Below are 14,242 nucleotides of genomic sequence, written 5' to 3' on the forward strand. Positions count from 1 at the left end.
CCCGTTAATTTGCAGTCATTTTTGGTGAAAATTTGCTATGTTCTAGGCTGATATGCCAAACAACCATATTATTCATATATTATTGCTATTTTAATGTAATTATAAAGGGACTTTGCTGCAGCACATGGATGCAGAAGGCGCAATGATGTTATGCAGCCCCTGAAGATAATCCCCACCTAGCTAACAGTGTGGCAATATATCATTGCTCATCTCTATTTCTATTTTAAGCGATATGCTAATGGCCTAATATGATTCAATGATTTATGCTAAGCTAAAATTGCTCTGCCAGACATGGAAATTGGTGGAATAGATTCAAAAATTGCAGTAAAATGAGTCAAATTTTCCAAAAAATAAAGTGGAGTGTTCCTTTAAAGTATGTATTTTCTGCAGAAATCAATGGCTTACCTCATCCAGACCCTCTTCTTCGTGAAATGTTCGTGACAAAAACAAGCACGTTAATTTCTCATCTTTTTTGGTGAAAAGAATGAAGTCCTTTCCGATACGCATGGAACCCCTAAAAGAGACCAGGATGTTTATGTACAAACCCAAATCACAAGACACAAGGGCAGCATATAAAAATACATGCTCTTGAGTAAGTACTTGTTGTGTATATAAATAAATATATACTTTTTTTTTTTAAATAAATAAATATTTAGATAAATAAATACTTTTTAACACTTAAAAAGTACATTCGATATAGCGATGATGTGTGTGATTTAAATGTAATCTGTATGGTATAATACTTTGATTGAAGTACAGAGTAATCAAAGTGATGCCAGACTTCAAACAAAAAGTAGAATTTTGAGGAAAGTAATAAATTTTTAATCCAATTTAATCCCATTTAATGCAATAAGGGTGTATGATGCGGAAACAACGAAAAACTACAAGTAATTTCCATTTGCACTATACTTCTTGAATCCAGACAATAATTTTTCCACAATCAGTTTTTCTCTAACTATATAGTAGGCAAATAGTTTTAGACGCTAATATGTTTACTGTCAAAACTGTGAAGGATACTTACGACTTTAATCCGTTTCCATACTGGCCGATGTGAGTGGACTCTGGGAATCGTTTGCTAGATTTTCCAAACTGGATGACATGCGTGGCTTCACCTGTTCAAAACAGACCCACTGTCATCACTTGAATAGTGATATTTATAAGACTAAGTGGAAAAACAATCATTTTTGAGGTTTGAGGTTGTTTTTGTTTTACTCACTGGGCTCCATTCCAGTGCCATCATCAAGGAAACAAAGCATAAACCCGCCTCTCAGGTCCGGTCTCTTCTCTGATTGGACAGAAAAAAGATGAATATTAACATTTGTTGACATTGTATTTCCTTAACCCTTGTGTGGTGTTGGGGGTGTTTTCATCCACTTTGGGGAGGATTTTGAGGCTAAATTTGGTTCTCTGTGTTTCAGCAAATAGTATGATTTTTGGTGGCAAATCTTATTTTTATTCAACAATACGATCTGGACAAATCGACTACACGTTAATTATGTTAGGGGCTGTTTTTGCCCCTTTGACATCCATTATAATCACATTGATTGCAAAGCCTTGACAGCATATAATTATGCATTCTTAATAGTTGTTGATTTTCCCTATTGGAAAGAGGTCCAATTTACAATTTCTCCTGTTGATCATCAGTTGCACTGCAAAAAAAGCATAGTTTCTTGATTTTATACAGAGTTATATGGAGTATAGTTTGTGTGCATGGGTGTGTGATGCTGTGTTCACACCAGATGCGGAACGCGCGGATAAATCGCACTATTCACGCGTACATAGCCGTGTGAACATTTGAATTTACTCGCTTCATTCGCGTGTCAAATTCAATTCAGAACAGACGTGGATTCGCGTGATGGGCAGGGCTTCTGTCTGCCCGAAGACTCTAGCTTCATAGCTAAATGGCTAACATGGATTTTATGAAGAAAATAACTGTGTTTATGTGCTTTATGAAGACTGAAAAACAGCGTCGATATGTTTAGGGTCGTGTCTGAGTCCACTACATGCTTTCAGAGGTGCATCCAGCTCTGTGAGCTCATAAACTCCTCCAGAAACTGAACCTGGATGACGGAGGCTTTCAGCGGTGCTTCTGACTGAGCCAAGTCTAGTTTGATGAACTGTTGTCGGTGAAGGCTGGAGGATTTCCCTCGGAACACCGACAACAGGTTCTACGTCACAATCACACCGCCACAAGAGCAAGCTTCTGATTGGTTAACGCGGCACGAACGTACGCTGAAGTTCAGATTTTCGAACTCGAGAGATTCGCGCGAAACGCTCGGTAAGCACGTCAAATCCGCAAAACGCTCAATTCGCCCCACGCCATTTGCGCAATTTGCGTCATTCGCGCCACGCCATTCGCGCCGCAGGATGTCTATTCGCGCGTTTGCATTGACTTAACATGTAAATCACTCACGCTTGACGCGCGTTCCACGTCTGGTGTGAACGCAGCATGAGAGAGAGTCCTTTGCACACTTACCTTGAGGTGCTAAAAAAGTCAAAATACCTCAGCTCTCAGAACATAGCAAACACAGCAAATGTATTTATGCACACACACACTATAATCTGCTGTTTTACTACAATGAACTTCATATAAAAGCCAGAAACAGTTTTGCACAGGCCTATCCAATGGGTTAATGACGCAAACTAAAGATCAACAGTAAAAATGACTAATCTGACCTCTTCCCAAAAGCAAAATAAATCACTAACAATTAAGAATAGGGGTGTAACAACACCCTTAGCTCATGATATGATGTTCACGATACAATTTGCATCACAATATTTTATTTAAATTCAATTTGCAAAATTTAACTTTGTCGACCACAGAAAATGGTATCATGTCCTTTGCCATAAATACTCCAGTGCATCTCGTTGTTTATTCAGCTTTGTCACTTACAAGAGACACTCAATTGCATTTTGGCGCTGTGGTGACGGCTTAAATGGCACATCATTTTCGTTGTGTTCGCAGCTTTGTATGGCAGTATTTTTTTACAGTGTTTACACACAGTTTTGCTGCATCCCAATTCGCATACTTATACTATGCCCTAAAAGTACTTTTTTTTTGTCAAGGAAAAGTTGATACTTTTGAGTGTGCAACAGAAGACTATGCAAGCATTGGGACATACTACTTCCTCTTTAACAGATCGCTTAGTTATGCGCCCTGTCAATCATCCAGACACCGTCCACATTTCTGTCGTATTTAATTTCCTCCCTTATTGGAGAAGCAGCAGCAGCAGGTTAATCTCCCATTCACTCCTTTCATAGAAAATCTTTGGGTAATTCTGCATTCAGACGTGTAGACATCCAAACGCGTCTTTATATAGGTTCAGTGTTGTTGTTGCAGATGAAATAACACAGATAATGCGATTTAAATATTTTCCAGTGGGCTAGATATTGACTAACAGTCATTCAAACATCTTTACCGAAGCCTCTCTACTTGACAATCGGTCTCGCACGTCTATCATGTTTGTAGTTTATTTACACTTTCCACACGTGTTTGTAGTTCTAATCGAATTTACATCCAACGCGCAATGTATTGTGGGTAATATCAGCGGTTAGAGTATGGATGGTTCTACACTCAAATTTTTTACCGGAAATAGCAAACTATTCAGGAACCTCTGGCACACTCTTCAACATACTATGGTTTGGGACATACTAATTCTATTTTCAAATATAATTTAGGATGGATAGTATGCGGATTGGGATGCAGTTTTGTCTGTTTTCTTGTTACCATCCTCTTCAGTAACTGGAAAAGCAAAATGTTGCCAGATGTTGGACTTATTAGAGGACGAGACATCCTCTGTTTCAGCTGCACTCATATTGGCCTGCTACTGTTGCTAGTGCAAGCAATCTGAATGCATGTGACAGCCGGTGGAATGTAGCTCAACCAATAAGAGAAAACAGATGTCATATTGCAATAAAATTCTCATAACACCACAATGCATATTGTGACATTTTTGAATTGCACTAAATTGCACCACGATATATTGTTACACCCCTAATAAAGAATGCATTATTATTATTTGGTGTAAAAAAGGCATTATAATGTAAGTCAATAGGGCAAAGACAGCCATTAAGACCACAAAAAGTAGTCAATTTTAACACACAAGGTTTAAATGAAAACTGTGGTAACCAACCTGTGTAGATGTCTATCCTTGTTGCATTCGCATCTCTGTCGACAAACAAATGGAGTGGATTTTCAATTCAATTTAAAGGATTTATCGATATGATTTAATGCGTCTGAAATACTTAATAATCAACAGTTTTTGTACCTTGAGTTGTCCACAAGTTCAGCCAAAGCTCCGAAAAGAAACTCGTGGGTTGTCCTGTTGCAACAAAACAATTTATCACCAACAAAATAAACATTGTTATGGTCGCCATGTTCAGTAGTTTTATTAAAGAGCCCCTATTATACATACAAAAGGGTCATATTTTGGTTTTTGGGGTCTCCAACAACAGGCTGATATGCATGCAAGGTCAAAAAACACTTTCATTGTCTTATAATATGCATTTATTTTTACCTAACTATTCCAGCGACTCCCATATAATTTGTTCAGTAGCAATGGAAACGCGAGCTCACAAACACATTTAAATCCGTAAACAGTGTCACACGTCACGTTTCCAGTGTGATTTTAGACGCGATATGAGAATATAAAGAGTTAACCAGATACACTACAAGCGGTTACAAGTAACAAAACAATTAAATACATCCTTTACAAGCAAGAGAAAACATGGAGGCAACCATTTTAATCACGCATACTCACACTTGTGAAATGCAGGAAGAAACTGATCCATGAACTGTGTACTGATAACGTTCCAGTCGAGCCCTGACAAAGTCTCATACCTTAATAGTCTTTTCTGATGCTTCCTTTAACAAACCGCCAAATCCCCTATTGTAAATATGTAGACTGCTGAAGCACTCATCAGAAAAATGACGGGAACAGAGCACAAGGCTGGGGCTATAATGCTGAGGTATTTTTGCAAAAATAAACCTCAACCACTGACTTTTCACGGTTTTATGTTTGATTCGGGAAGACAACACTAATTTTCCCTCACACTTCCAACAATATCCAGCTGAGCACAGTGCCTTCGCAACATGACTCAACCAGCATGTGCTACAGTGTTCTTCTTTTTCTTTGCTACATTGTTTGTGGGCGGGGCCGGGTGTTTTAATTTTCCAGGGTTTGAGACCGCAACAAACCAGCGGGGCTTAAGTTCATATTGACGTCACGCCGCAAAGACTCGTTACCAAGACGATTAATTGAAGCACTATGAGTCGACTTATATAGATGAATCAATAGTTTAAACACGGCGCACTTTTAGATTTAAGCCTTAGCTGGATATTTCACGTCACTTAGCGCTGTGTAACGCACTACATGGAAGGGCATTTTCAAAAACCCATAAGGGCTCTTTAACAGGTACTTACACTGTATTGAAGGTACTTAGGCTGCGTCCGAAACCGCCTACTACTCAGTAGGTACCACATTTGAGCTTAAACATACTACTCGGCTGTTAGAAAAGTATGTTCTATACAGTATGAATATGAAAACATCCGCCACTTTGTCATGGTCACGTGATTTACCTGCGTCAGTTGTGTCGCTTCTCTCCCATTCATGAATTCTCTCGCGGGACATCATGGGATAGCGTAGCGTGCATGGAATGTGCACTTCAGAATCTCGCCGGAAGTAGTAAGTCATCCGGGTACTTCTCACATACTGATTTTCGAATTCTATTAATTCGAACATACTACTCGGCTCACATATGGATTTTAGCGTACTATATAGTATGGAAGTATGCGGTTTTGGACACAGCCATAGTTTGTCAGTTTGTGGATTTCTTAGGAATCACACCAACAACCACAGTGTTACTCTCAGTGTCATATAGCACCATACTCAACTATTAGAGCTACTAGAAACTCTCTTGCTAATAAATGCTTAAGTACGTGTTAAGTGTGTACAAGGATAATACATGCATTATTAAACATTATTATAAATGTAAAACAAAACAATATGTCCACATTTAAAATAGTTCTTCCAGTCGACAAGCACATGCTTTTCTCATTGAGTATTTTTGTCTTGTTTCTAGAGCAAATATCTTATGACCAATCCAAAAAATAAGACTTTTTTGCTCACCCTAAAGCCAGATTATTTCGCTTGTGTTAAGAAAAAAACTCAATTCCTAATTTATTTTCTGTAAACAAGACAATAGACAGTGTATTGTTGTTATTATTAGACAAAAAATATTTAATCGTAATAATAACAATATTTTAAAACATTTTTTGCACAAAAAACGAGACAAAAACTATAATAAAGGGAAAAAATTTAAGTGTGCTGTTTGCACTCCCAATGACAGCCAGTGTATTACTGAAAATTTGCATGAAATCATAATTTGCATCACCAATGTTCAATCGTACAGTCATTTTAATCATAATTGTATGTCCTCAGGTTATGAAAGTAGGAGCAGGGTTAAACTGACTTTGAACAGATCATAAAATGTGCATCAACACAAAATAATGACAGCTTTTGAGAATCACAAGCTTTAATCTGATTGGCTGAGAAGATTGGGTTATGTTTCACTAATCCAATAGAAAGCAAGTTTTCGTTTGGCATCTTTCATTATGTTTCTTGAAAGAACAGTTGCGTAAAACTTGTGTAAATTGCATACAATTACCAGTGCATACATGTAAAAATGTAGCATGTTTCAGGAAATTAGGCTCCATCCGAAACAACATAATTCGATACTATAAAGTATGCTAAAATCAGTATGCGAGCCGAGTAGTATGTCCGAATTCAAAGAATTCGAAAATCTGTATGCGAGAAGCACCCGGATGACTTACTACTTCCGGCGAGATTCTGGAGTGCGCATCCCATGCACGCTGTGCAGCCCTTACAGGATTATATGTCTTAACAATAAAAATGAAAAAAAAAAAATAAAAAAGTTTTTCAAGTGAGATTCGAACATGGGTCCGCGGCGTTAATACATAACGTGCTTACCACTGGTCCACAGTGCCGCTATTACAGTGTAAATAAAAAATAAGTAATGACTTGTGAACCTTAAGACACAGCAATACTTTCTTTTGATGGCTTAATCTTTTTCTCCCTTTTTTATATTTCTGATCAAGTTATGTCAGATTTATTAATGTAGTGAATCATCTAATTTTCATTGAGCAGATGTATTATTCAGTAATATTAATTATTCGAATTCTTATATTCACTAAGGTGCTGCTGTTTGGGGTCGATAGTTACATCATCATCATTAACGTTAACCTGCGAGCTGCATTTTGCTCACTGGGCTGCGAGAAAATAAATAAGAAGAGCGGCGCTGCGGCAAAATAATGAATAAAAAGAGTAAAGCTATGGTCAAATAAATAAATAAATGAAAAAAGTGTGACTGCTGAGAGTGCAAGCAGCTAGGGACACCGGCCCTCGCGTCCAAAAAACAGACCAGGGCCTGCCATAATGCCCCGCGAGAGAATTCATGGATGGAAGTGAAGCGACGCAACTGACGCAGGTAGGTCATGTGACCATGACAAAACGGCGGATGTAGTACGTACGAATTCCATTCATTCTTTTCACATTCATACTGTATAGAGCGTACTTTTCTAACGGCCGAGTAGTACGTTTAAATTCAAATGCAGTACATACTGAGTAGTAGGCGGTTTCGGACGCAGCCTTACTTTATCAAATCCCGTTGCGATGAAAAAAACAACACTATCCTGTGAGCTTTTTTTTTAGATATATACTCACATTTCTCATGGTTAAAATGCAAATATCACGTATTCACACGTTCATAAACAGAGAAACTTATACTTACGAGTTTGTGTGAAGATACTCGAAGGTGAGCTGAGCTCGATTTAGCGAGCTATAATTCGTGTAGGCCATTTTCTCAAAATAAAACAAATTAAAAAATAAACCAGCTGATCGTATTCACGTCCTGTCTCTACATTCTCCACATTTAATGAGAATCATGTGAGACTTTGACACCTAAAAAAAACAAACAAACATGAAATCAGTACAAATTATCAATTAACCCAATGCTGAACTGATATATGATATAAGCTGCTGACAAAAGGCTGCGTTCAAACTGAAAAATAAACCTACTGTTTACTAGGAAACAATGGCATTTGTAGTTAATAGTAGGCATGGGACGATAACCGGTTTCAAGGTTTACAGCGGTTTTGAAAATTCAAGGTTTTAAAAACGCCAACGTTTTCTGTTATACGTTCCTATGGTATATGTACTTTTTTTTTTTTTTACAACGATTTTATTTAGTTTTTTAGGGTAACAATATTTTCAGCAAAAAAGGAACTTCAACAGTAAAAGCTACTAGTCAAAATTGTTTTAAATGTTTCTTAAAATAAAATATATTGCGTTCAATTGGTTAAAAAGGGTGTTTACCCAGGCAATTAAAAAAATGTTCTTTAGAGCGGTAATCACAATACTGTGATACTATAAAACCGTGATATTTTTATCCAAGATTATCATATCGTCACAATCTTATACCGGCCCATGCCTAGTTAATAGAAATGTAAAGGAACAACAGTCAGAAATATGCAAAAACAAGCCTTTTAAACAGATATAAGACTGTTCCGATGACTGCTGGTTATCTACTTTCAGTGATATCCATCAATGTTTTTTGGAAATTATCCATTTATCATTTTTCGCAAACCATTGAATTGTGGGATTTTTTTTTAATTGGACTGTATGACTTTCCACTTTACCATGGCTATGCAGGAAAAAAATGTTCTAACATATAGTTGTTAATTTTTTCTGACAATGACAATAAATTTAATTGAAGTGTATTATAGGGCCGCATGATACATAATTTTAGAAACTTCAACAAAATCATCCCATTAAATTAATTTAAAGTTATTAAACATTTCTAAACTGAGCTTATAGAGGTATCTAGTGACATTTTATTTAATTATAGTCAATATAAATATAAAAATGTAGGTTTTTTCCCCCAATATATTGTGTTATGTCATATACTGTGCACAGTGTGCATACTACATACTGCAAGAAAAATATATATATAACATTATATACTTGTGAGGAAAACCTAAAACTGTGCTTTTCATGTCAGCATGCCAAAGATTAAGATATTTATTAGAAATTAAAATGAAACACACAAGTTTAAACATATGGCATCCTTTCATAGTAATGCAAGATGCATTTGGTGAGCATTTACAGACTTTTACCATTTAAAATGATAGCATATAATCATATTGAGGGCTAAATAATGAAGCATACAGGTGAGACACATTAACTAGCAGTCCTTAAACTAACTAAATTCACATAGAAACACACGCAAGGCCAGCCCATGCTGCAAGGGCCTCAAGACCAATGCACCAGAAGAGACTAAGGAACTGCTAACATTTGAATTCCCCCAACACCCAAATAAACACCCACACTGTCAAATATACATGCAGACTCGTGCAATAAAGCAAAACACAATAGCTCAAGCCAAATAACTGCGGCCTGCCCATTAAAAACAACCGTCTACATTTACAAAACCACCAGCCTTTGTACAGTAGCACAAGCAGTAATGCGAGTTCAAACCGTTTAACCATTGCTCGACCTCCGTGTGTTTTTATCCAGCGACTCTTGCTTCCTGCATGGGGAAAACTACGAAATAAGACGTGTTTATTCCTGTTTCGTTCATAGAAAGTAGATGTAAGGCCTCGAATCGCTCCAGCGGCTCTTTCCCCTCGAAAAACACACACGAGCAGCGAGACTGCATGCCCCGCCCTTCCTCGCCACGCACAGCCAATCACATCGCACGGGGTTTTGTCGCGCGATTCTGATTGGTTGAAATTGCCGTCACTTAACATTGAAGCAGGAAGTAAATGTGTTGGTCAATGAAGGAATGTGGTGTGGAAAAACGCGGGGAGGGAATCGCGCTAAAAGCACAGCACGACTTTAATCGATGAGGTATAAAAGGTAATCATGATATGACAAGCTGTATGTGATGTTTAAAAACAAAATACATATAGTTAATTTAGTAGCGATCAGTTGATTTTAATAATGTATACATGTTTTTTTTTTATCTTAAACTGTTTATATTTATAGCTAAACGTTTGTTGTATAAAGGTAAAGGTGAGGATGAAGATGGATATCGTGTGTGTAATGGAGGATGAGGACAAAATGTCTGCCGTTTCTTCTTAACTGAAACCGTGTTAGGTATTTTCAGAAGTTTTATTCCCTGATTTTAAAGTGCTGTAAGCTTTTTATTTTTATATGTATTTATATACGACGCTTAAAACCTTATCGAATCCAACCTGTGAATTACCAAGAAATTCCCGCACTTTTTTTCCTGGTTGTTGGTTTTGTCCCAGTAAGAAAATGTTCTTAGCAATTTGATTGGCTGTTTTGTCTTTAAGGGGCGTGGTTTTGAGGATATAGTCACTAATATAATCAATAGCAGTGTTAAGAGTAACGCATTACAAACTAACGCATTGCAAAGTAACGCTAGTTACGTAATAATATTACTTTTCTAAATAATGAGTAAAGCAACATTACTTTTTTTTAAAAAGTACATTTGTTGGTCAATGAAGGAATGTGTGTGGAAAAACGCAGGGAGGAAATCGCGTTAAAAGCACAGCATGACCTTAATCGATAAGGTATAAAAGGTAATGATATGACAAGCTGTATGTAATATGTATAGTTAATTTAGTCACGATAAGTTGATTTAATAATCCATATGTGTTTTATCCTAAGCTTTTTATATTTATGGCGAAACATTTGTTGTATAAAGGTAAAGGTAACGCATTTTTAAAGATAAGTAAATTTGTTGGTCAATGAAGGAATGTGGTGTGGAAAAAACAAGGGGAGGGAATCGTGCTAAAAGCACAGCACGACTTTATATGGTATAATAGGTAACAATTATATGACAAGCTTTATGTGATGTTTTAAAACAAAATACGTATAGTTAATTTTGTTGCGATGAGTTGATTTTAATAATCCATATCTGTTTTATCTTAAGTTGTTCATATTTAAAGCTAAACATTTGTTGTATAAAGATAAAGGTGGGGATGAAGATGGACATTATGTTTGTAATGGACAATGGGAAAAAATGTTTCTTCCTAACTGAAATACGCTGTTGGGTATTTTCAGACAACTTGCTCACTGATTTCAAAAATGCTGTAAGCTTTTTATTTTTATATGTATTTATATAAGACGCTTAAAACATTATCGAATCCTGCACTTTTTGTCCCAGTACGAAAACGTTATTAACAATTCAATTGGCTGATCTGTCTTTAAGGGGCGTGGTCTTGAGAATATAGTCATAAATATAGTCAATAGCAGTGTTGGGGTAATGTATTACAAAGTAATGCAAGTTACATAATAATATTACTTTTTAAAGTAACGATTAAAGTAACGCATTAATTTTTTAAAATAAGTAAATTTGTTGCTCAATGAAGGAATATGGTGTGGAAAAATGCGGGGAGGAAATCGTGCTAAAATCACAGCACGACTTTAATCGATTAGGTATAAAATGTAATTATGATATAACCGGCTTTATGTGATGTTTAAAAAACAAAATACGTATAGTTAATTTAGTCTCGATGAGTTGATTTTAATAATCAATATGTGTTTTATCATAAACTTTTTATATTTATAGCTAAACGTTTGTTGTATAAAGATTAAGGTGAGGATGAAGACGGACATTGTGTGTATAGACGATGAGGACGAATTGTCTGTCATTTCTTAACTGAAATACACTGTTGGGTATTTTCAGATAGCTAACAATTACTGATTTCAAAACGCTGTAAGCTTTTTATTTTTATATGTATTTATATATGGCGCTTAAAACCTTATCGAATCCCACCTGTGAATTACCAATAAGTTTTTTGTCGCAATAAGAAAACGTGTCTCGCTATATGATTGGCTGAACTGTCTTTAAGGGGCGTGGTCTTGGAAATATAGTCACTAATATAATCAACTGCAGTGTTGGGGGTAATGCATTACAAAGTAACGCAAGTTACGTAATAGTATTACTTCTCTAAGTAAAGTAATGCATCACTTTTTAAAAATAAGTAAATTTGTTGGTCTATGAAGGAATGTGGGAATCGCGCTAAAATCACAGCACGACTTTAATCGATAAGGTATAAAAGGTAACAATGATATGACAAGCTGTATGTGATGTTTAAAAACAAAATACGTATAGTTAAATTAGTCGCGATGAGTTGATTTTAATAATCCTTATGTGTTTTATCTCATAGCTAAATTATATTTCTACGTAAACATTTGTTAAATGTGAGGATGAAGATGGACTTTGTGTGTGTAATGGACGATGAAGACAAAATGTCTGTCGTTTTAAATGCGCTGTTGGGTATTTTCAGATACACTCACTGATTTCAAAGTGCTGTAAGCTTTTTATTTTTATATGTATTTATATCCGACTCTTAAAACGGTATTGTTTTATAAATTAGTACAGTGTTTGATATACTTGAGGATATCTGTTAATACATGGAAGAAATCCCGTTTTGTTCTCTCTCTAATGTGATGCACTTGAATAAAAACATGGCAAAGCATTTCTTTTATTTCATCAGCATTGGGGCAGTCTTCCAGGAGTCTTGCCCTCCAAGGTCAGAGCTCCTAGTTGGCAGAGAATATCTTTTTCTGAAGATAACGCTCCCAGGCTTCTTCCAGTTTACAATTGTTAGAAGTGTCATCAGGTCCATTTCTCCCTTATGGTCAGCAGAAAACTGACCCACTTCAGCACATCATCCTTGTCCTCCATCAAAGGCGCCTCTGTCGTCTTTTATGTTTCATCTCATTGCTAATAGCTGTTTTTGTAAGCATAGAAATATCCGAATATGTACGTTTTTATGTCTTTTACAATTAATGTCATTAAACCATCCAGACACTACAACAATGGTTTTACTCAAGACAAAACGTACAAAAGTAGCAAACACATTGCTTTAAACTTTCAATAATCTGTATACGGCATGTGTAGCTCTGGGGTCAGGAAGTTCTCGCATCTGGCATTATCCTAAAATATGTTTTGATGTGTTTTAAAGGTAAATGTATGTAGGTGTAGGTTATATAGTGCGCTGCTAATTGTAGATCTCCCTCTTTAAAAAAGAAAAAAGAAAGAAAAAAAACGAGTTCTGAAAGAGATCAAGCCTCAGTCAGGTAATAAAAAAAGTAACTTAAAAGTAACTTGATGCATTACCTTCCATAAAAAGTAACTAAGTAATGCAACTAGTTACTTTATTTGGGGAGTAACTCAATATTGTAACGCACTACTTTCAAACCTTTCCCCAACACTGATCAAGTTTAAAATTATAATTGATTTTCTGTTGTTATTCTGAGTTATAACCCGTAAATATGAAAATAAAAAACACATCAAATTATTTTAGTAGCTGTTTTGAAGTTAAATTGAGGGAAGTAGGTGAAAACAATCATATTTTGCATCTGTGTAGAAGTTATTTTATCGATTGTTAAGCTAAATAAATAACATTATTTTCTTCGTATGAATAATCTTTTTGGGTTTGTAAGAGGAATAACTATTTTAAAAAGTTATGTTCACTTTTGTTTACTATTTTCAAGTGCCAAATTTCACTAGGATTGAACAGAAAATGAACAGAGTTGGGAAAAAAAATAATTTCTTTTCACATTTTCGATGGATTCACACGATTTTTAACCCAATCACATGAACTATAAAATAATTATTATTGTAATTCATTAATTTTCCTTCGGCTTAGTCCCTTTATTTAAGAGGGGTCACCACAGCGGAATGAACCGCCAATTTAACCAGCACATGTTTTACACAGCGGATACCCTTCCAGCCACAACCCAGCACTGGGAAACACCCATGCACACTCATTCACACACATAAAAACTACAGGCAATTTACTTTAATTTATCTGTACCGCATGTCACTGTACTGGGGGAAACCGGAGCACCAAGAGGAAACCCACGCCAACACGGGATGAACATGCAAACTCCACATAGAAATGCCAACTTGCTTGAACCAGTGACCTTCTTGTGCCACTGTGTCGCCCCTGACCCAATCTAAATGACTATAAAATAATAAATTATTATTGTAATTATTAAATAAAATAATTAAACAGTATAAATGTGTAACAATAATTTCCATAAATAAACCAGCCATCATTTAATAAGTACTAAAACACTCACTTCTGGCAGGTGATTGGTTGTTTTTGTAAGCATTTCTCAATGAAAGGTAAGTGTGTATTGTGTGTAATTTTTCTACATGAACCAACAGACATTACAGCAAA

General features: G+C 35.9%; 1 protein-coding gene across 7 annotated transcripts in view; it reads right to left on the reverse strand.

Annotated features, from left to right (window-relative positions):
• morc2 (MORC family CW-type zinc finger 2) overlaps positions 1-9,745 on the reverse strand; it is a 37,370-nt gene extending 27,625 nt beyond the window's left edge. For 3 of the 7 annotated variants that reach the window (XR_015525691.1, XR_015525694.1, XM_087310686.1), the window contains exons 1-7: positions 9,555-9,745; positions 7,810-7,979; positions 4,269-4,322; positions 4,134-4,168; positions 1,217-1,285; positions 1,022-1,112; positions 406-514 (exon numbers count right to left, since the gene is read on the reverse strand). Coding sequence is in view for 3 of the 7 variants with exons in the window: in XM_087310686.1 (XP_087166812.1) it covers positions 406-514; positions 1,022-1,112; positions 1,217-1,285; positions 4,134-4,168; positions 4,269-4,322; positions 7,810-7,877 (426 nt within the window). In the remaining 4 variants the exon portion in view is untranslated. 7 annotated transcript variants of the gene reach the window in all.
• Between the last annotated feature and the right edge of the window lie 4,497 nt (positions 9,746-14,242).

Source organism: Danio rerio, chromosome 25, assembly GCF_052040795.2.
Source record: "Danio rerio strain M-AB ecotype USA chromosome 25, GRCz13ab, whole genome shotgun sequence".
Lineage (NCBI taxonomy): Eukaryota > Metazoa > Chordata > Actinopteri > Cypriniformes > Danionidae > Danio > Danio rerio.